The 24,015-nt window shown below is 42.8% G+C and overlaps 1 protein-coding gene across 1 annotated transcript in view; it reads right to left on the bottom strand.

Moving 5' to 3' along the window:
- Nucleotides 1–398: 398 nt before the first annotated feature.
- Nucleotides 399–24,015, bottom strand: part of ERR (estrogen-related receptor) — a 65,500-nt gene continuing 41,883 nt past the window's right edge. The window contains exons 4-5 of the mRNA XM_067787380.1: nt 15,322–15,607; nt 399–15,270 (exon numbers count right to left, since the gene is read on the bottom strand). Of these exons, the coding sequence (XP_067643481.1) occupies nt 14,555–15,270; nt 15,322–15,607 (1,002 nt within the window). The 3' untranslated portion in view covers nt 399–14,554. The remainder of the gene's footprint in view (nt 15,271–15,321; nt 15,608–24,015) is intronic.

Here is a 24,015-nt window from a genome sequence, read left to right as displayed (position 1 = left end):
TTTAATGTTGTAAACGTTGCTATAGTAAATGTGCAGCTTTTTTCATTTTAAATTTGATTTTATATTCAAAATTGAAAAACTAAACTACGGTTTTTGATGTTGTGTATTTGCCATGACGTAGCAAATGCATAGCCGTATGTTTTGTTAGTGTATTGTAAAAAATATGCTACACAAATTTGCAATGCAACGATGCTAGACCATTTGCACAAAAGCGTGAATTACCTTATTAGGATTTTTTTACTTTCCAAAGTAAAATTACAGCTCACCATATTTCTGCCAAATTGCACCTAACCGATCTGGTGTGCTCTTTTTTAATTCGCCTTAAATACTTATGCCACCAAGAAACAATTCCAAAATAAATGCAAAGTTTCATTTCAAAAATTTATTTATGGTATGTCTTCTTTTTGACAATATTTCAAAAATATAATATATTCTGTATAGTTTATTTCTAAAACTTATTAACTGATGAAATATTAAATTACCTATGAATATATAGCACTTTATACACATGTACATATGTATATACATATATATCTGCTAATTATAAATTATTTGGTTCTAAGTTTAAACTGATAATAGTAGTAAATTTACAATTGTACGTATTTGACATGGCACATTTACATTTATTTTCTGTAAGGTATGTACACATTTCAAAAATTATGTTCGCAAATAACTATGATCATTTTACTAGGGAGCTTTGCGTAAGCCGCATACGGTTATATAAATACATATTTGCTTTTATTGTTTTGTTCCCACAGAATTTTACCAGCTATTTCCGCGGGCTACGTAGTGTAGTGGTAGTGTGCTGCCCTTTCTAACCAATGATAGATAGTAGATTTGTCAGGGGCTGATCAAAGTATAATGATTTCATGTTGTTGCTGTTGTTGTAGCAGTGCTTCGCCCCATCCAATAGGTGCGACCAATCACAAATTGTCACCTATGTCCTCTAACGGAAGTCCAAGGTAAAAGGGATGGACCATAATGAGAGGGGTGTTAGAGGCGTTGGTTCCACAATACAGTTGAAGAGATGGTTGGTGTCATGTGGGGACACAACAGGAGGACATACATTTTGTATGTCGGGGTTGATTCTGGATAGGTGAGAGTTTAACCTGTTGCAGTATCCAGATAGAAGTAGAGCTAGAGTGGCGCGTTCCCCTAGGGAGAGTGCGTTCCTTCTCTGCTAGTTTTGGGTATTAAGCACTGGATTCACCGGGCGATTCCTGGATTCTAAGCTTCATACGGTTGTGTTCGCAGGTGCCGTATTTCCTCGTAATGCCTAGGAGATGACCCCTTAAGCTCCTGGGCGGTGTAGTCTCATCAAACAGATGTCTGTTGGGATGCCCAGGTTTCTGGGTATTCAACAGGAACTGTTTGGTTAGCATTTCATTTCTCTACCTAATTTGGAGTATTCTCGCCTCATTATGTAGATGGTGTTCTGGGGACATAGGAATACAGCCCGTAGCGGTTCTGAGGGCGGTATTTTGGCAGGCCTGTAGCTTCTTCCAGTGATCGAACAGATCCTGATCGAACGTCACACCCAAGATTTTGGGGTGCAAGACAGTCGGTAGCGTGGTGCCAGCGACGTGGACGTTCAATATGACCGTCATTTGGAGCGTACATGTTGTAAATAAGGTCGCCGATGATTTAGTCGGTGACAATGTCAGGTTTCGCGTGGCGAAGAAACTGGAGAGATCGGGGAGATAGCCGTTTATTTTGTTAAAAAGCTCATCGATCTGCGGGCATGTGGCCATTATTGTGCAGTCATCGTTCAGTTTGAAGTGCGGGGTCTTTAGCTAAACGCTTTTCCATTCTAAAGAACTGAGAGCAAGCGATTTTGAAGGACGGACCTAACTGTACCTCTTCTGGAAAATTTTGCTTAAAGGGTAATAATAGCATATATTTGCTCTCATTTTCTTTTAGCTGTGGTTTTGTAAGGTTTCTCGCAATAAACTTTTCAATACATCGACCAGCTAATCACCTCTGAAAGCGGACTTTTATTAATTTCAAAAAACAAAGCTAACTGGGAAGACTATCCAATTTTCACGAATGATTTCCTATCCCCGCTTCTGCTTCTGTTTAGTTTCCACATCTCTAAGCTCTCCACCAGAAGGAGTTACTATAATTTCCTACGCCGACGACTTCACGATAAAGGCAACGGGACCTTGCCCTCCAATATACGAATTAGTTTCTATAATAAACATATATCTCCACAGTATTTTGTTTTTCTCCTCGCGTGACCCGGCATTATCACCGACCGAATCCACGGCCATCCTGTTTACGATGTGGAAAGAAAAGATGGCGCAAATATTGGACGTTCATGTCGATGGTGTTGCGCTACCGACTATCACTCACCCAAAGATCTTAGGGATAACGTTTGATAATAGCCGTAACAACATTCTCAACTCTTGGGGAAAAGTAAATAAACGTTGGTCTTAAAACAGTGATTGGCAAAAATTAAAATGTTAGTGTATTGGTGAGAGCGAGTGCATAAGCATCCCAATAGGAAATTTAAACTTAAATTAATACATATTAGGTTGGCGTGGAAGATCTCAAAATTCTTCGACTTTTAAACGAAACAAGTAAGGACGGGACTGTTTTATCTTTCATGAATGGAGCTGAGCAATAACTTTTTCCATTATAAGATATGTTATATCTATATAGAGAACAGATGTACATAAGCGAAATTTTCGATATACATCAAATAAATCGGTAATCCTCACACAAAATTTCACGTTTCTTGTTGTCTACATGAGATAGCTATGACGATGAATCTCATATTTGAACAATAAGGCGTATGTGATATGAACTATATATATGATCGATCTCTAAGATTTTTTCAGACAATGGGTTCAAAATAGGATTTTCATTATGCCTGTGCTACGTAAATTAAGAAATAACAGAAAACAAATCTATAGTATTTCATTAATGAAATCGTCAATAGGAATACTTTTGTGGCAATTTCTTATCAGAAGAACATGAAATAGATAATTTGATGTAAGTTTGTTGCGCTGCTGGAGCAAATGAACTTTAGGTCAGAAAAAATTTGCTCACAAAACTACGTAGAAGGAATAAGTGATAGGCACTCCAAAGAAATTCTTTTGAACTTTGGAAATTCTGATTCTTCCAAATTTTTCCAGAACTCAATATCAGCTCTGTATAGTGGCACATTTTCGCTACGTAGGATAATGAGCTCGGACTGAATTTCAAAAGCATACTTTCATCGCAACTGAAGGATTTTCAAAGATGTTAAGGCATGGTTCAAAATTATTGAAATCGTGAAATCTGTCTTCAAAGTTATTAAACAAGGTTTAGAGTATCACAATATGATCATGCGGCTTAGTATGCGCAAATTTCGAAAATATTAACGAAGTTTTTGGAAAATGGGAGTAATTACCAGATTGAACTTCGTTCAGAAGCAAAAATACTTCTGTTTTGAATTGATGCACATTTTTTACTGCATCTTGCATTCCTATTTCCCTTCCGTGGAGCTTTAAATTAAGTTTGTTCAACAGAAAGGTGATATCAGCTAAAAATGCTAGGCCTAAAATAAAGTTGTGATCTCTTAAGGAACGAATTAGGTAGTCTTCGTTATTATTAATTTCCAAAAACTGCAAAACTTCTTCCCTCAACTCAAATAGTCGGTTAAGACTATCACCACGACTAAGCCAACGAATATCTGTAAACATTTTTAGGTAAAAATTACGAGCGTTAGTTGTTTTTAAAAAATTCACAAACTTTCTGTGAGTGAGTGAATGGTGCCCTCCACGTATTTCGTTTATTATTTGTTGTGGAGTTTTCATGACAGGGTGTACACTTAAAAATTGTGTAACTAGTGCAACTTGATTCCTTCCACAAATTCAATTTTTGCTCAATTGGCCTATTAAACCTTCATTCCTACCAGTCATAACGTATGCATCATCTGTACATAACCCTGAAAATTTATTCCTATCAAAAACTAAAAAATCGTTTCGTTCATTTCATCAAACAAGACCTTACCTGTCATATTCACATAGAATGTTGCAAGCGAAAACATTGTTTCTGTTACTTTGTAATTTACATCTACTATTCGCACGCATATTAACAATTGAGAAAAATCATTAATATCGGTATTTTCGTCCAAGCACAGAGAAAACATTTTGCAATCATTAATATTTTTCTTAATTGCGAATTCTATGCATATTCCCAACTCATCTGCCCGCCGGAACATGGTTCGGGGAGAAATTGGAATATTTTCAACCTCACTATGAATCCATCTTAATTTTTTTCATAATTTTGGTACAAACGTTTTTAATAAATATACCATCTGTAAACCGCCGGCCTTCTTTGGCAATATCTAGGGTTATAAGGGAAGAAAGTTCAGTTTTAATTATCCTTTTTGAATTTGTAACAACTTCCTCATCTTCGACCAGAACCAACCACCCTTTTATTATTTGCAAAAAAGTAAGTTTTTTTTTTCTAAAAAGGTTCATTATAATTTCTTCATCATACATTTTAATATCTTTGTGTAAAGAATCAAACTGTCTCTTAAGATTGCTTCCTTTATTACCTGTTAAACACTTCCAACACAAAATATGTACATTGTATATTGCCAAAGGCATTTCCAATCATGAAAAATTTCTCAAAGGGTATATTTATTATCAATGGTAAAGCCTCACGGCCAGCCGTGATGTCCATTCGTTTCTGTCTCGCTAACGACTGAATGACTGAGAGTAAGAATGATTGTGAAGCAAGTCTGGCTCAATTGAGCTATGGAGTGCCGATCACTGTCTTAAAAACACATACCGGAAAAGGGTGCTGATATGCACCCGGAACTGCCACGGGATATCTCCTTATGACTCCCGAACATCACCTACATAGCGAGGCCAAAGAGCTCACTACACAATTCTGAACAGGCAGCTCTTGCTTAATTGTCACAAATCAGGACATCCTAGTAAATATGTAACTTTTCGATTTAGAAGCGGAGGCGCTAAATGGGTTAAGGGAAGACGAGATCAGGCACCTGTTAACACAGCCGTTTGATCCAGACGAGCATGAGAAGGCCCTAAGTCAAATCCAACAACGCGCCTGATGAGCCCTTTTATCAATATACACCTCCCACGGCAGCCGGTTCTATGTACCAGAGCTACTCGGGATTTTTTCCCGACCAACTGTCATTTCAGTGTAACCCCATTTTATTTGTTCCGTCCCTCCCACAAATTGCGATTCTTGGAGCAGTTCCTTGCAGCTGGACTGCTCCATACCCTCCTGCTCCGGGAAGGTATTGAACCTAACCCCGGTCCCAGGCCGTGGTTCTGCTGCATATGTCGGAAAAGGACTTATCTCAGACGGTCATACTCTTGCCATTGTGTCACGTGTAAAAGATGGTTACATCGTTCGGGCTGTTCTGGGTTAGAACCCAGCGTTGCGACGCTGCCAAGGAGGCCACATCAACTGTCCGCTGTTGCTCGCGCCAAACGGCGCCTCCACCTAACGCTGTAACTCATCACTACAATTTACGTAGCATGGACAGTAGCAATGCCGAGCACCAGCTTTTACCCCCGTCCATCCCTTCCTTTTCCGACACGCATTCGCGTAAGAAGAAGTCATCAACTCCGTGCCCCCCACACCCTGTGTTCCGTATGCCAGAATATAGAATATTTACGATTCCGACATCTGTCCAATGCAGTTCATGCCTTGGCCGATGCCACCTTTATAGACGCTCTGGGCTTCGAAACGGAAACCGTCAGACTGGTACATTCGTTGCACCGTGCTGCCAAAACACAAGCACCCATTCATCGACATCAGGTACTCCAGCAGCAATTGGACAGCACACTCGACAAGGACTATATCCTTCAAGGCGCCTGCACCCATATCTGCCTCCCAAAGTGACGATGCCCCCCCCCCATGTACTTCAGAATTCTGCAACTTAATTGTAACGAGTTAACCAAAAAGATCGCAGAGATAGATTCAAGAAACAAACTAACTGCCAGTTCGGACCTCCGAACTTGCGATGGCTACAACCTTCATAGGCAAGATCGCACAAGGGGTAATGGTGGTGGCCTTGCCTCTATCACCCATCACACCATGCAATGTAGTCTATTTCAAGCTAACATCAGACGCAGGGCTAATATCTTAGAAAATCGAGGCATAACCTTCCGGTGAGGCGATGTTGACCTAGAAATAATTAACCTCTATATTCCTCCTGCCACCTGCTGCCCAAGTGGCTATCACCCTGATATCAGTACGCTACTCTGTGGCGAAAACCACCTTACCCTTGGCGATTTCAACGCTCACCATGACCTCTGGCATTCCAGCTTGCCAGTCCACAACAGAGGCAGGCAGCTACTAGAGCAAATAGCCAATATGACTTTCTGCACGATAAACGGCGATGCCCCCACCAGAATTGCAGGTGATGGTCACAGCTCACCTGACATCTCAATCTTCAGCGCAGGGCTCATAAACTGCGTTGAATGGCAGCCGATGCTTACTTTAGCATCTGACCACCTGCCCATGGTTAGGTTAGGTTAGAGTGACCACCGGTGCGAGCACCAGTGCACTTAGGCCCAAAAAGGTCCCATTGTGATACCACGTGGATCCCTCCCCTACACAAACCAACAGGTCGATTCAGCATATCGAAAAATACAGTCAGAACGCAATAGTCCGACGGAGGCGAATCCAGATTCTGAAGGATGGCTGCATGGCCTTCCACATTGTCTCTCCAGCCGGATAACTCTCGCAGCCGTATAGCAGAAAAGGCGTACATTGCTTGGCCATTAAATCTATTGGCAACACATTTAAGAGTATCCATCGCCTCCGCAGGGGTGGTGCGCAGGGCTCCCCATGCAGACTAGAGCACTTCTTGGTACCTTCTGGAATACCCGTAGGTTTGATTTAGTATCTAAACTCGTCCACCAGACCAATGCCCCATATAAGAGGATTGGTCTAACCACTGCAGTGTAGAGCCACAGGGTAATATCCGGTGATAGTCTCCGTCTTCGCGCAACAGCTCCCCTACAGCTGTACAGTGCCACCGTTGCTTTTTTCACACGCTCCTGAGCGTTTTCCCTCCAGGATAGTTTCCTATCCAAAATTAGTCCTAGGTATTTGGCAGAGTCCCTCAGCGTCAGGGTCATACCTGCTAGAACCGGCAGCTGCAACGCAGGAATCTTATATTTCGTAGTGAACAGAACCAGTTCAGTTTAGACCACCTGCCCATACTCCTTTCAAAACAACGACCTGCCTCTGAAAAGCTGCTCTCCCCATCCCGACTGATGTCCGCCAAGGCGAGCGTACGTTCCGCAAGGTTATCGCTTCAGCTTCTGAATGCTTTATTACGGCCGGTAGAATACCTGAAGTCATACGCACTTCCCGGCTGAAGCCGCAACCTTAGCAAGAGAACGTGACCTGGCGAGACATCTCGACTCTAGAGACCCCCACATTAGGAATCTCAACTTAGACATTATGCAGCTGGTAAATGAACACAAACGTACCAAATGGGAGAAGCATGTGAAGAACTGCAACCTCTCTCCGGGTGTTGGTATATTGTGGTCAACCGTCAAATACCTGTCCAATCCAACTAAACACAACGATAAAGTACCCACAGACTTCGGCGACAAAACTTTATCTGATTCGAAGAAATGCGCGCGCTCCTTTTGCCGACAATTTATAATGCATTGTTCTGTGGACAAACCCAGACGTCGTGCAAACACACGGTCACATAAACACAAACACGACGTGCCACCCATTACAATCACCCCGCAGAGGTTGATAGGATAACTCCACCACTAAAGCCTGGCAACCCAGCTAACGAAGGCGAGTCTTATCGACCGATATCACTCATTTCGCCAGTAGCGAAGACATTGGAAACCGTTTTGCCCCCTCATTTTACGGCAAATCTTCGCCTAGCTACGCACTCACATGGCTTCCGCAAAATGCACAGCACTACCACCGCGATAAATGCCATAAACACCCAGATTAATTACGGACTAAATCAGGAAAAATCCCATCATAGGACGGTACTCGTAGCACTTGACCTGTCAAAAGCTTTTGACACAGTCAACCACGGCACGGTACTCCAAGACATACAAAGCTCACACCTTCCCCCTTGTCTAAAAAGATGGATCGCAAACTATCTGAATGGTCGGCAAGCGTTGGTTCAAGGAACGAAATCTCACAACCTAGGAAAATTAAACAGGGGGTACCACAGGGTGGTGTATTATCCCCGCTTCTGTTTAATTTCTACATATCAAAACTCCCTCCCCCACCAGAAGGAGTTACAATCATTTCCTCCGCCGACGACTGTACGATTATGGCGACTGGACCTGGCCCTTCAACTTATGAATTAGTTTCTAAAATAAACAGCTATCTCCCCGATCTTTCTAGTTTCTTCACCTCGCGCAACCTGGCATTATCACCGACAAAATCCACTCTGTTTACCACGTGGAAGGAACACATGTCGCAAATATTGGACGTACGCGTCGATGGTGTCACACTACCGACTTTCAGTCGCCCAAAGATCTTAGGGCTAACGTTCGATAATACTCTAACCTTCAAGGCTCATGCCACCGAGATTGTTTCTAAAGTACAAAGTCGTAACAAAATCCTCAAGTTGCTTGCCGGCAGCACCTGGGGAAAAGATAAAGAAACGTTGCTATCCACGTATAAAGCAATTGGCCGGCCGCTCATGAGCTACGCATCACCAGTTTGGTCGCCTGGTTTTAAAAACACATACTAGAAAAGGCTGCAGGCCTGTCAAAATGCTGCAATCAGAATTGCCTCGGGATGTCTCCTTATGACCCCCGAACACTATCTACATATTGAGGCCAAAGAGCCCAACATTAAAGAGCACAACGAAATGCTGAACAGGCATTTTTTGCTGAAGTGTCATAAACCAGGGCATCCTTGCAAACAACTGCTTGATCTGGAACCTGCTCCACGGGGGTTACGGGAACATCTGTATAAACACTATGACGAAATCCGGCACCTGCCAACACAGCCGTTGGATCCAGACAAGCATAAACAGGCCCTAAGCCAAACCCACACAGAATCGGTAAACGCTTTTTCCAGGACGCGCCCAGTGAAACCTGTTATTAATATGCAGAAGAAGAAAGCACACTACCAAGGGAGACACGAGTCACAGCGGTTTGGGGGGGCAGAATATACCCGCGGTAGGTATGCCTGTCGTAAGAGGCGATTAAAATACCAGATTCAAGGGGCTGTGTAGCGCAACCCTTTCAGGTTGCCAGCGCAATATGTAGCTTCTCCAAACCCAATTGTCAACCTCACCTAACCGCGGCGAATCCTGTTTCAGTAACAGACGAGGCTCTGGCGACCCCAAGCTCCTCATGGAACTTGGGGGTGGGGAGGGAGGGATGGCCTGAAGGTTTAATTTGGCTATATAAATCGTTTCCGAGATGGTCGGGCTAGCACCTTATTGGTGCTTTGTTACCGGAACGTACCCTGCAAAAATCGTTGGATCAACAACAACAACAACAACAACACGAGTCACCCTGGCCCAACTTCGTTCTGGATACTGTTAGAGGTTAAACTCTTACTTGTTCAGAATCACAACCTATTGTATGTCCTGCATGCGATGTGTCCCCACATGACACCAACCATCTTTTCAATTGCTATGTGGAACCTGCGCTTCTAACACCAATCTCCCTTTGATCCACCCCTGTTGAAACTGCCCGTTTCCTTGGACTCCCGTTAGAGGACTTTGAAGACAATTTGTGAGTGGTCGTGCCCATTGAATGGGGATAAGCACTGTTAACACAACAACAACAACATAAATATACACTATGCTACTGTTGCAGAATAAGAAAGCACACACGAGTCACCGGGATTCAAGGGGTTGATAAGAGCAATATAAAGCTTTATAGCTTCAAATCTTCCGCTAACCTCACATACGCGAGGGGAATCCTGTTACAAATATGAATGTAGCATACACATATTTAGAAGGCGAGGCTCTGGTGACCACAAGTTCCTCATGGAACTACAGTGTGGGGAGGGCGGGTTGGCCTAGAAGGTTTACTGTGGTCATATTAATTGTTCCCGAGATTACAAAATCGAGTATTTGTATTGATCACGTTTTTTGTCGCTTTAACGTTTCTCAGTGTAGAGACTGTTCTAGTTTTAATATGGACTTACAAGTGACCGATCACACGATGACCGGTTTACAGATAAAAGGAATGGCGTTAGGCAAGCCAAATCTTAAGTGTACTCGTAAATCCCTAGCTAAAGTTAACATTACCAAGTTGAACCTAAAGCTACGTTTTGAAAGTTGGGCTACTGTACACGCTGAAAATGATATATCGCTGGCTTATGACGTTTTCATAAAAACGTTAAAAGCACATATTAACAATTGCACTTATACTTCAAGCCTTACAAAGAAAAATATTAGACTTAAACATTGGATTACTCGGGATCTCTTAAATAAAATAAAGCTTAAAAATAAATTAAGGAAAACTTGTGCTAAAGGTCCCGGTAATGCAAGGCTTCGGTGCCGATACAATAAAATTAGTAAACAGACCAATAAGGAAATAAATTCGACACGCGATCTTTTTTCGTAAAAAACTTGAATCACCACTTGGCAACTCAAGAAAAGAATGGACGCTATTCTAAATAAAAACTGCATTAAGGGTGATGATCCAGTTGTATTGCGTACTGAAAGTCAGCCAATTTCAGACGCTGTAGAAGTAGCTAACAAATTTAACCAACACTTTACCACGATTGGTAATCTAAGTTCACGCAGCTGTCAGTCTCCAGCCTCGTTTAATTGTGCTCAAAATAGCTTCTTTTTTAAAACCATTTCAAGCTTTGAAATTATTAAAATTATTAACTCCCAGCAAAACTCGAGTTCGTGTGGTGAGGATGGTATTTCAAATATACTACTCAAGAGAATATCTCTTAATATAGTTGATATATTGAAATACTTATTCAAGGGATTTTTCCTGATATCCTTAAAAGCGCTGTTGTTATTCCGATTTTCAAAAAGGGGGACAAGAGGGATGCAAACAACTATAGACCCATATCGCTACTCTCAGCTTTATCGAAAGTATTTGAAAAAACAGTCAAAAAAAAAAAAAGAATTTTAAATTTTCATAGACAATTCAAAATTTTTCAGTCCTATGCAGCTTGGATTTCGTTCCGGTTTATCAACAGAAGACGCTCTGCTGAGTTTCTGCACAAATATTTACAGAGCTCTAGGCGGTAAAAGAGACTGCGCCGGCCTATTTGTTGATATAACAAAAGCCTTTGACATGGTCGATAGAGATATTCTTTTGGATAAAATACACCATGTAGGCTTCCGAGGCTTTATTCATAACTTGTTAGATCCTATTTTTCTAATAGAATACAAAGAGTAAAAGTAGATAGCAGTTACATTAGCCCATTGTTTGTAAATCTGGGAGTACCTCAAGGTTCTGTTCTTGGTCCAGTATTGTTCCTAATATACATCAATTCAATATTTTCCCTGCCATTTAAGGGCAAAACCACTGCGTTTGCAGATGATTTGGCCATTGCGTACAGTGCAACTAGTGAACTTGAATTAATATGTGACATTAACTTTGATTTGCATTTGCTGAGAGCTTGGTTTGCTTCACATAAACTACTTGTTAGTAATAAAACGAAACTTATGTATTTTAGCCATGTTTCCAAAGAACTACCTAGCTGTGATATTATATTTCATGCCGAAGAATGCCTTCGTTTTAACTTACACCATATGGTTCTTTCGATTGCAATATTCAATGCAGTGGCAACTGTTTCAGAGATGATGTTGTTGAGAATCTTAAATATCTTGGTATAATAATTGACAATCGTGTGAATTGGTCTGCGCACATCCATACATTGAAACAGTACTTTCTCTATACTACTAGGCAGTTCTATCGTCTCAAAAAGTGTTGCACTGTATCTACTTTAAAAACTGTTTACTACGGCATATTCCAATCTAAACTGCAATATGGTATCAGCTGCTGGGTGGCGCCTCGGCAAATAAACTGTCACCAGTTGTAACGATTCAAAAGGGAATTATTAGACGTATCTGTAGTGCAAACTATAGATCTCACTCTATGCCGCTTTTTATGAGACTGGATATACTACCGTGACGTCATTTGTATTTATATAAAGTCTTGAGTATTTTCTTTATTCGTTCAGGTTACTTGGAGAGCTTTCCCTCAGAAGTCTATAACTTACGTAGGAATATACTTCTAACTGTACAAATTCCCGATTCTAGAACGTCACACTTTAGAAGCTTTTATATCTACACGTCGCGCAAGTTCTTTAACTCTCTTCCTAACACTGTACAGGTTATTCGAAATTTTAACTTCTTTCAAAAAACAGTTAAACTGTATCTGCTTGGACATAATCATTATGAACTGGAATCGCTGCTGAAGGCGATATTATAAGAAATAAAAAATATTATAAAAATTATTTTACCTGAAGTTCTTTTTAATAAATGTTTAGTGTATTAGTAACTTTAAGGTTTTATGAAAATATTGAATGTCCACCCCACACAAAAACAGTATATCATTATTGAAAATGGCATTAGTACTATTTTAATTCCTAAAATAATAAATGCCATCTACCTTTCTTAAGCTATGTTATAGTTAATGTGTTGCGTACAATTTGGAAATTTAAAATATGTACATAGCATTAAGAAAATGATTAGTAAATGAATGAATGAATGGTCGGGCTTGTACTTTATTAGTGCTTTGTTACCGTAACGTACCCTGCAAAAATCGTTGGATCATGTGGTCCACTTGTGTCATACTGGAGTACTTACCATTATACTCCACTGCTATGCAGCAATGGACCAACTCATGTTTATACACGAACATATTGTAAGCCGATCATTGATCGTTTTTAACGATTGTAATCACTACACGATGTTTATTGGACTGTGGGTACTCCATGGATTACTCTGTTGTAATGCGGAGCTGGAGTATATGGTCCAGTCCTAGGACATCGCAATGTTAATTGGACCATATTTTTTGTATGAATTTTGGTTAATTTTGGAGCATGCATGGAGTACTCGCGATTTTTGCAAGGGTGCCGGATCTATATCCGGCAAAGTACCATCAACTTACACTTCGGGGAGTATCTTTATCGTTAATACAACAACAACACGAGTCACCCTGGCCGAACATCATCCAGAATAAGCCCCGACAAACATAATTTATGTTCTGCATGCGATGTGTCCCCACATGACACCAACCATATTCTCAATTGTTATGTGGAACTAACGTCTCTAACGCCAAATTCCCTATGGTCCCCCTCTGTTGGAACTGTTAGCTTCCTTGGACTCCAGTTAGGGGACTTTGATGAAAATTTGTGAGTGTTCGCACCCATTGAATGGGGCGAAGCACTGTTAACACAACATACCCATACTTTTATCGCTCGATACCGATATTTTTTGCTCGATACCGATACTTTTATAGCGATACGTTGAAGAGTCGAGTACCTAAACCTTGGTATATAGAGTTGGAATATGTAATCTGTCGTAGCTGGGCAATAACGATACACTTTTTATTTCAAGTTTGCCTTTGATAGGAATTAATAACTCTGCTTCTTGTAGAATACTTGGATCTTGTGATATTGGGCGATATTTTGTGTATCGAGTAGTTTAGCTTCTATAATATGGGGTACCAGATATTAAAGCGAGAGCTTTTCATGGCAGGAATACACCCGGAGCGCTTGCCAAACACTGCCGAGGGGCGACCCCGCTTAGAAAAATTTTCTTCTAATTGAAAAAACTTATTTCTAAAATTTTGATGTTGCTCTGCCTGGGGTGCGAACCCAGGGCATACGGTGTGGCAGGCGGAGCACGCTACCATCACACCACGGTGGCCGCCAAAAAAATTGGGTAAGAAATTTAACCGGAGAAGATAGGCTGAATGGACTTGCGCTATTAAGTATCAATAGAAATATTGATATCACAGTGGAAGAAGTCATTGGCCGATTCGCTCAAAAACAGAGCAAAATCAATTTGTAATTTTGCTTTTTACTATTAATTATTACAACATTTTCAATAAATGTATCACTGAATAAATACAATACTATTTCCTCCCAATAACAATATTCCATACAATAAGTACTTCATTCATCATTCATCACTTAACAAAATTTGAATTTTAAATTTTGTGACCCTCGAGATTTTTCCTACAGCGTATGTATTATATTTGAAGAAGTAAAGGTTGCTAAGTTAAGGTGAAACTAATCATGATGTACACTACCTTTCTTTTTTGTATAACGAAGCAGGTTGTACTATATTTCTATGTATATATAATGCTTATATATGTATTAAGTATGCACATTAGACCGTTTCATAAAAAAAACTTCGACATCGCACTTATCAATTTTCCATAGGAAAAGAAAACCACTTTCTTATGGGTCTAAAGACCGGGCCGAAAACGGTTTCTAAGCTGTCAAAATGGAACATCACTAATCACATATAATACTTCTGCCTGTTTGAGAAAAAAGAAAACGCGTACACGTTTATATATGTGAAACGGTTTAATTATGCACAATGTATGTACTAAAATTTTAGGAAAAATTATAAAATTTTATAACGGCATTCTCACCTTGATACCGGCTCGAGCATTTCTATAAATAACTTTTTTACTGTTACTTTTCCATCATGACAAACACTACGCCAAAAGCGACGTAAAATACCATCCGCCTGACGCAAGGACGGCAATAGCAAAAGTAATTGTTGCTGATGTGAAACGGCTGAGCCATAACGTAATAAACAAACAACATCATTAAGTGAATTAAGTATCGTTTCACGAAATGCTCGTAATGAACTTTGGTCATCCAACAAAATATCACAATTCGATAAAATTAATGCTTTAAGCAAATAATATTCTTCACGTCGTGGCGATAAACGTTCCAAACGTTGAGCTATCTGTACGCAATGATAATAAAATTCAGCATAACCACAATCCTTAGCTAGCAATTCATCCATCCAAACGTCTGTGGCAAAACATAGACGACCATTAAATGGCAGAGATCGAAAACTTAATTGAAATGTCAATATTTCTGCCCATGAAACTTGTAGAAGCTTCATTTGATCGTTGAGTGGTAAATCAGTGAAACCGGGTAATTGTTTAGCCCATCCAATAACATTTACGAGTTCTTTATCATATAAATCACTAAGTACCGTTAGTACTTCAACGGTATCACAATTATTATTTTGGAAAATGCATATGGGCTGATGATGTGTGGATGTTGTTGTGTTTGTTGTCATACCAGAGGGTAAAAGTTCGTTATTGCTACTATTACTGCCACTCCCGCCTCCCCCACCACCACCACCACCACCACCACCACCACCACCACCTCCTCCACTACTGCAACTATTGGGTTCTAATTTAATTGTGCTAGTTTGACTTATTTTAAAAAAATTTATTTGACAATCGGCATCGTTGGTGGTATGCGGTTCTTCTTGGTGTTGTAACTGTTGCACAGTAAGTGCATCTGGTTCATATGCATTCAATATTTCTAATATTTTAATATCTTCTAATGAGGTACTATTAGATTGATATAGTAACTGCATGGTTTGGTATGAGCTTGATATGGGATTGCGGCGATATTTTTGACGTCCTCCACGCACACGATCCAAACGAACCCCTTCCTGTTGAAGAAAATTTAATTAAAGGCGAATTGGATTTAAAAAAGGGTTTCGGTAGTAATTTTTGTTTGCCTTAATACGTAAAAATTTGATTTCCGTAAAAAGATTGTACAGCCCTCTCAAATTATTCCTTTGCATGTAAGTAATCAATATCGCAACTCTTAGGCAGATTACAGAGCGCACAATTGCTGCGCAGATAGCAGCGCGTATTTTGCATAGTGTAAACCAGTGCGCTTAAAATCTAGCTGAGCAGCAATTCTGCGCATATGTTTTGGGCTTAAAAATCGAAAACGTATGGTCAAAACACGAATGTGGTCATATTAACGTATGGTGGGAATCTACCGGATCTATATCCGGCAAAGGACCATCAACATCGATAACACTCCCACAAAACCTTCAGTAGCGTCAGTAGCCGCAGCTAATGCGGAGCCGGAAGTTCCCTTCGAAACTATGAAGGAGCTCATGACCGACTACAACGGAGGCAAAGACTGAAATTTGGCGATCAAAGCTGATACATTTTCAGTGAGCACTCGGAATAATGACGAGCACTAGGCATTGAATTGAGATTAAAACTAAAAGGCCTAGCGCTCACTTGGAACGTCAACGAGTTGTTGTTGTTGTTGCAGCAATGTTTCGCCCTACCTAATAGCTGCGACCGATCACAAATTGTCATCAATATCCTCTAACGGGAGTCCAAGGAAACTTGCTGTTTCGACAGGGGCGGACCATAATGAAAGGGGTGTTAGAGGCGTTGGTTTCACATTACAATTAAAGAGATGGTTGGTATCATGTGGTGCCACATTGCAAGCGGGGCATACATTTTGTATGCCGGGGTTGATTCTGGATATGTAAGAGTTTAACCTGTTACAGTATCCAGAACGAAGTTGAGCCAGAGTGACTCGCGTTTCCCTGGGGAGTATGCGTTCCTCTTCCGCAAGTTTTGGGTACTGTTCCCCGAGTACTGATGGTGTTCTGGGGACATAAGAAGACAGCCCGTGGCGGTTATGAGCGCAGTATTTTGGCAGGCCTGTAGCTTCTTCCAGTGGGTAGTTTTTAGGCTTGGCGACATATAGGGGACGCGTAACACGCAAACGGCTGGCCAATTGCTTTGTATGTGGTAATGAGCGTTACTTTGTCTTTTCCCCAAGTACTGCCAGCAAGGGATTTGAGGATTTTATTACGGCTCTGGATTTTCGGAACAATTGCGGCTGCGTGCTCACCAAAATGTAGATCCTGATCAAACGTTACACCCAAGATTTTGGGGCGTAGGACAGTCGGTAGCGTAGTCCCATCGACGTGGATGTTCAAAATGGTCGACACTTGGGACGTCCAAGTTGTAAATAGGGTCGCGGATGATTTAGTCGGTGATAATGCCAGGTTTCGCGAGGCAAAAAAACTGGAGAGATCAGGGAGGTAGCCGTTGCCTGTGGCCATTATTGTGCAGTCATCGGCGTAAAAAACGATAGTAACTCCTTCTGGTGGCGAAGGTAGTTTTGATATGTAAAAATTAAACAAAAGTGGGGATAGAACACCACCCTGAGGCACCCCTTATCTAATTCTTCTTGGCTTTGATATTTCGTTTCTGAATTGCACCGATGCCTGCCGACCACCCAGATAATTTGCGGTCCACCTTTTAAGACATGGAGGAAAGGTAGACCCTTCCAAGTCTTGCAGTAACGTGCCATGGTTGACCGTATCAAAAGCTTTTGATAGGTCTAGCGCTACGAGTACTGTTCTATGGTGGGGCTTCTGATTTAGACCACAATTTATCTGGGTACTAATGGCATTTAGCGCGGTGGTGGTGCTATGGAGTTTTCTAAAGCCATGCTGATGATAGGCTAGCTGCAAATTTGCTTTGAAGTGGGGGAGCAAAATGGCTTCAACCGTCTTGGCTACTGGCGATAGGAGAGATATCGGGCGATATGACTCTCCTATGTTAGCTGGTTTCCCAGGCTTTAGTAGCGGGACCACCTTGGCCATTTTCCATTTTTCGGGTATGACAAAGGTGGAAAGAGACAGGTTGAATACATGTGCTAAATATTTGAAACCCTCTTTCCCTAGGCTTTTAAGCATCGGCATGGCTAAGACGTCTGGGCCCACTACTTTGGATGGTTTAGCATGGCCGATGGCCTCCTCAACCTCTTTGGCGGTGATGGTAATTGGTGACGCGCTGAACTTATGTTTACGTGCGCGTCTGTTGGCCCTCCGTCTATTTTTGTCGACCGTAGAATGCATTATGTATTGTCGGCAGAAAGCGCTCGCGCATTTTTTCGCATCCGACAGCACTTTGTCGCCAAAGGCGATGGAAACTTTGTCATTGTGCCTAGACGGATTCGATAGGGACTTTACAGTGGACCAAAGTTTACCTACACCGGCAGAGAGGTTACAACCGCTTAGGTGCTCCTCCCATTTCTCCCGCTTGTGTTCGTCCACAAGCAATCTGATGCGTTGGTTTATGTCCCCTATTTGGGGGTCGCCAGGGATCGAGCTGTCTTATAAGGTCACGTTCTCTCGCTAAGTTTGCGGCCTCTGCCGGAAAGTGGGGCCCAATTTCGGGAATTCTACCGGCGGGAATGAAACGAGCCGAGGCGGATTCAATGACCTTGCGGAAAGCACGCTCCCCTTGGCGGGCATCAGTTGGGATAGGGAGGGCAGCGAAGCGGTTGTCTGTATAGGATTTGTATTCGTCCCACTTTCCTTTTTTAAGGTTAATGAAAGTGCGTATTTCTGCGACAATGAAGTCGGCGGGACGCTCGAACGAAATAAGTATAGGCAGGTGGTCGAATGCCAATGTTACCATCGGCTGCCAGTTGGCGCAGTTTACGAGTTCTGCGCTCACAATTGAAATATCCGGCGAACTGTGACAGCTTCTTACCATACGTGTGGGGGCGTCTTAGTTTATAGTGCAGAACGTCGTTTCTTCTATTTGATCCGCCAACATCTCACCCCTACTGTAAGCCCGCAAGTTTGAATGCCATAGATCGTGATGGGCATTGAAATCGCCTAAGATAATGCGATTGTCTCCAGTGAGTACGGCGCTGATATTAGGGCGGTATCCACTGGGGCAACAGGTGGCGGAGGGATGTAGATGTTGATGATTTCTAGGTTCGTATCGCCCGACCGGACAGATAATCCTTGACGTTCTAAGACACTGTCCCTGCGGTCGATGTCGGGATATGATATTGCACAGTGTGATGTATGATAAACGCAAGGCCGCCTCCATTTCCGCTCTCGCGATCTTTTCTGTGGACATTATACCCAGAACAGGTCTGCAATGCAGATCTTGCTGTGAGCTTAGTCTCTTGAATCGCAGCAATACGGATATTGTGCCGCTTCATGAAGTCGACTATCTCCGTGATCTTCCCAGCTAATCCATTACAATTTAACTGCAGAATTCTGAAGTGCATAGGGGGAGACATCGTCACTCTGGGAGTAAGTGATGGGTGACTACGCCTGGGTTGTGGAAGGCCAGAACGCGATTGCTGTTGAGGCCCTGGGACTAGACGTCCTTGGGTAGGCATTGGGGTAACCGGTGTATTTGGGAATACGGCCTGGCAGCATGGCGCAATGAAACCCGTTGGGGGGTTGCCGTCGCGGAGACCAGAACATCTAGGAAAGTGGCACCGTCCCTGGCAGGAGCTGCATTGGGCGGATGTCGCAAACGTATGTATATATTCTGTGCTGGCAAACGGTGCAAAGGAAGGTAGGGACTAAGGGTCTGTTTCCCCTGCCGGAAAAGAGGGGGGAAGAAGACGGGGGCAGGGGCTGATGATCGGCATTGCTCCCGACTCTACTACGGAGATTGTATGTATGAGTGGGAGCAGCCGTGTGAGTTGAGGCGCGAGCAACAGCGGGTACTTGTTGTGGCTTGCTGAGCAGCGGGGCTGCTGGAAGGTAGCGGGGGCGCTAAGGCGCAGACTACGGGACGTCGTAGGACGTGAACAGCAAGGAGCCACAAAAGATTTATAGAAGTTACGTGGACGTCTGGTTTTGGGGTCTAGCCCAGAACAACCTGTCCGATGCAACCATCCCTTACACGAGACACACTGACAAGAGTATGGCCGTCCTAAAAAGATTATTTTCCGGCAGATGCAGCAAATCATTTCTCAGTACCGGGTCAGGAGACGGACCCGGATTGGGTTCGATACCTTCCCGGAGCAAGAGAATATGGAGCAGGCCCGCTGGAAGGATGACAATTTGTGGGAGGGACGCAACAAATTAAATGGGGTTACACTGAAATGGCAGTTGGAGGGAAGTCTGAAACAAGAAAACAAGGAGAAGATAGGGAGTGAGAGTAAAAGTAAGAATACGGGTAATGGTTTGAGACAAAGAATTAAAATGAGGATAAGAGCAAGAGCGGGAAAAGTAGAAAACCGGGACGATTTACGGAAGAATGAAAGTGATAGGGAAATTTATTGAGCCGAAAAATATTAACTAGAAGATGCAGAGGGGAGAGGAAGAGGGTTAGACAGAGGAGAGGTAGGGAAATAGAGAAAATCAGATTTGAAAAATCGGTTTCTGAATTGCACCGATGCCTGCCGACCACCCAGATAATTTGCGGTCCACCTTTTAAGACATGGGGGAAAGGTAGACCCTTCCAAGTCTTGCAGTAACGTGCCATGGTTGACCGTATCAAAAGCTTTTGATAGGTCTAGCGCTACGAGTACTGTTCTATGGTGGGGCTTCTGATTTAGACCACAATTTATCTGGGTACTAATGGCATTTAGCGCGGTGGTGGTGCTATGGAGTTTTCTAAAGCCATGCTGATGATAGGCTAGCTGCAAATTTGCTTTGAAGTGGGGGAGCAAAATGGCTTCAACCGTCTTGGCTACTGGCGATAGGAGAGATATCGGGCGATATGACTCTCCTATGTTAGCTGGTTTCCCAGGCTTTAGTAGCGGGACCACCTTGGCCATTTTCCATTTTTCGGGTATGACAAAGGTGGAAAGAGACAGGTTGAATACATGTGCTAAATATTTGAAACCCTCTTTCCCTAGGCTTTTAAGCATCGGCATGGCTAAGACGTCTGGGCCCACTACTTTGGATGGTTTACCATGGCCGATGGCATCCTCAACCTCTTTGGCGGTGATGGTAATTGGTGACGCGCTGAACTTATGTTTACGTGCGCGTCTGTTGGCCCTCCGTCTATTTTTGTCGACCGTAGAATGCATTATGTATTGTCGGCAGAAAGCGCTCGCGCATTTTTTCGCATCCGACAGCACTTTGTCGCCAAAGGCGATGGAAACTTTGTCATTGTGCCTAGACGGATTCGATAGGGACTTTACAGTGGACCAAAGTTTACCTACACCGGCAGAGAGGTTACAACCGCTTAGGTGCTCCTCCCATTTCGCCCGCTTGTGTTCGTCCACAAGCAATCTGATGCGTTGGTTTATGTCCCCTATTTGGGGGTCGCCGGGATCGAGCTGTCTTATAAGGTCACGTTCTCTCGCTAAGTTTGCGGCCTCTGATAATGCGATTGTCTCCAGTGAGTACGGCGCTGATATTAGGGCGGTATCCACTGGGGCAACAGGTGGCGGAGGGATGTAGATGCTGATGATTTCTAGGTTCGCATCGCCCGACCGGACAGATAATCCTTGACGTTCTAAGACACTGTCCCTGCGGTCGATGTCGGGATATGATATTGCACAGTGTGATGTATGATAAACGCGAGGCCGCAGAACAGGTCTGCAATGCAGATCTTGCTGTGAGTTTAGTCTCTTGAATCGCAGCAATACGGATATTGTGCCGCTTCATGAAGTCGACTATCTCTGTGATCTTCCCAGCTAATCCATTACAATTTAACTGCAGAATTCTGAAGTGCATAGGGGGAGACATCGTCACTATGGGAGTAAGTGATGGGTGACTACGCCTGGGTTGTGGAAGGCCAGAACGCGATTGCTGTTGAGGCCCTGGGACTCGACGTCCTTGGGTAGGCATTGGGGTACCCGGTGTATTTGGGAATACGGCCTGGCAGCATGGCGCAATGAAACCCGTTGGGGGGTTGCCGTCGCGGAGACCAGAACATCTAGGAAAGTGGCACCGTCCCTGGCAGGAGCTGCATTGGGCGGATGTCGCAAACGTATGTATATATTCTGTGCTGACAAACGGTGCAAAGGAAGGTAGGGACTAAGGGTCTGTTTCCCCTGCCGGAAAAGAGGGGGGAAGAAGACGGGGGCAGGGGCTGATGATCGGCATTGCTCCCGACTCTACTACGGAGATTGTAGGTATGAGTGGGAGCAGCCGTGTGAGTTGAGGCGCGAGCAACAGCGGGTACTTGTTGTGGCTTGCTGAGCAGCGGGGCTGCTGGAAGGTAGCGGGGGCGCTAAGGCGCAGACAACGGGACGTCCTAGGACGTGAACAGCAAGGAGCCACAAAAGATTTATAGAAGTTACGTGGACGTCTGGTTTTGGGGTCTAGCCCAGAACAACCTGTCCGATGCAACCATCCCTTACACGAGACACACTGACAAGAGTATGACCGTCCTAAAAAGATTCTTTTCCGGCAGATGCAGCAAATCATTTCTCAGTACCGGGTCAGGAGACGGACCCGGATTGGGTTCGATACCTTCCCGGAGCAAGAGAATATGGAGCAGGCCCGCTGGAAGGATGACAATTTGTGGGAGGGACGCAACAAATTAAATGGGGTTACACTGAAATGGCAGTCCTTGGTCGGGAAAAATCCCGAGTCGCTCCGGTACATAGAACCGACGGCCTTGGGATGCGAACGCCAACGAGTTCTTTGGTATTGGTAGAAGTGAAAAGAGACTTTTAAGCAGCAACTTCAAACTCAGCAATTCCGAATTCGCTCGCTTTTCGAACTAGTGAACTACTATAACAAACAAATACAACAACAAGAACAGCAACTACAGTAAGCCGGAGCCTGACGCAATAAAACCAGACAGGTGAAGTCATTAGTACAACAACAAAAACTTGACGGCCCTCATAATCCGCTCATGAATTTTAAAGTAGTAGAGAGGGAACATTTTTGGTACTATTTTTCTACTTTTTTGCTACCTTAGTAATGTAATGTGCTGAAAAAGGCCAAACTCGACACACTCCACATTGGAAACGGGAAAATGCAGGATGAGAGAACCGAAGAAATGGCCAGAAAAAGTAGAGAAAGTTGGGGGGAAGTCTGAAACAAGAAAACAAGGAGAAGATAGGGAGTGAGAGTAAAAGTAAGAATACGGGTAATGGTTTGAGACAAAGAAGTAAAATGAGGATAAGAGCAAGAGCGGGAAAAGTAGAAAACCGCGACGATTTACGGAAGAATGAAAGTGATAGGGAAATTTATTGAGCCGAAAAATATTAACTAGAAGATGCAGAGGGGAGAGGAAGACGGTTAGACAGAGGAGAGGTAGGGAAATAGAGAAAATCAGATTTGAAAAATCGGGTTTGATCATATGCCCGGTAGTATTTCATGTTTGTCAAAGCGTTTCCAGGATTAGTCAGAGCTGTTTAAAGTAAAGTCCTGGTAAGCCAAAGCTTTTTTCTTTGCCATCAGGTAAATCCGTAGGATTTGATTGGTTGAAGCATCGTTACTGCAAAACCTCTGCCTTTATATATTTTTACACCATTCACCTATTTCTGCTGAATGAGCCTACCTCAATGCTTGGTTTACATAGATAAATGTTGGGTCTTGGGACCGTGTACCGTCAATCCCGAATTTTCGAATTACAAGCCTTCCAGATACCCATCCGCAACTTCATGATATATTTCAAGATCGTCAATCATCTAATTGACGTCACCAGCGTGGCTCTATATTCCTAAGTTGTGGACTATGTGATGCTCTAAATATCCAGCATTCAGTTCCATTGACTAAAACTTTTCCATTTCCTCGAAAATGACGAAAGGGAAATAAACCCTACCACAAATGGAAATACAGGCCCCAGACGTCATTTTCCTGAATCTTCTGACTGAAAAAAAAAACAACAATTGGCCAGTTGGCAAAGGGAAGAAGCGGCTGGGGCGGCTTTTGGACGGTCATAACCGTTTTAAACGGTTAAGCGCCAATAAGGTAAGTAAGAAAAAGTCAATGCTACAGATAAGTCAAGAAGCAACACTCTCAAGTTGAGCCACTGTTTCGAAACAACTCTTGAGATTTTAGAAGTATGTCCAGTTCTCAGCATGACCTCTAATGGTAATCAAGTCCAAATCCTTGTTGGGTATATTCGACGCCATTTCGAACGAACGCAAATAACTGATAGGTTAACCAGAGTTTAACCCTGCCAGATCGGCCGCTTAAACTTAAGTTAAAGCAGACTGAAAAACTGCAGAATAAGTTTAAGCGTAGGTTAACTGACAAACTGAGTTGAACTTGTACTGAAAAGCCGGGCCTAATTTTTCTTAAACCTCATAGTTCTCAAGTTGATATGCAACATCATTCCGCAATCACTATCAAACTTTGAGGAA

Source organism: Eurosta solidaginis, chromosome 5 (assembly GCF_040869045.1).
Source record: "Eurosta solidaginis isolate ZX-2024a chromosome 5, ASM4086904v1, whole genome shotgun sequence".
NCBI lineage: Eukaryota > Metazoa > Arthropoda > Insecta > Diptera > Tephritidae > Eurosta > Eurosta solidaginis.
The sequence above is the reverse complement of the archived record's forward strand: the minus strand, read 5'-3'. Positions and strand labels throughout refer to the sequence as shown.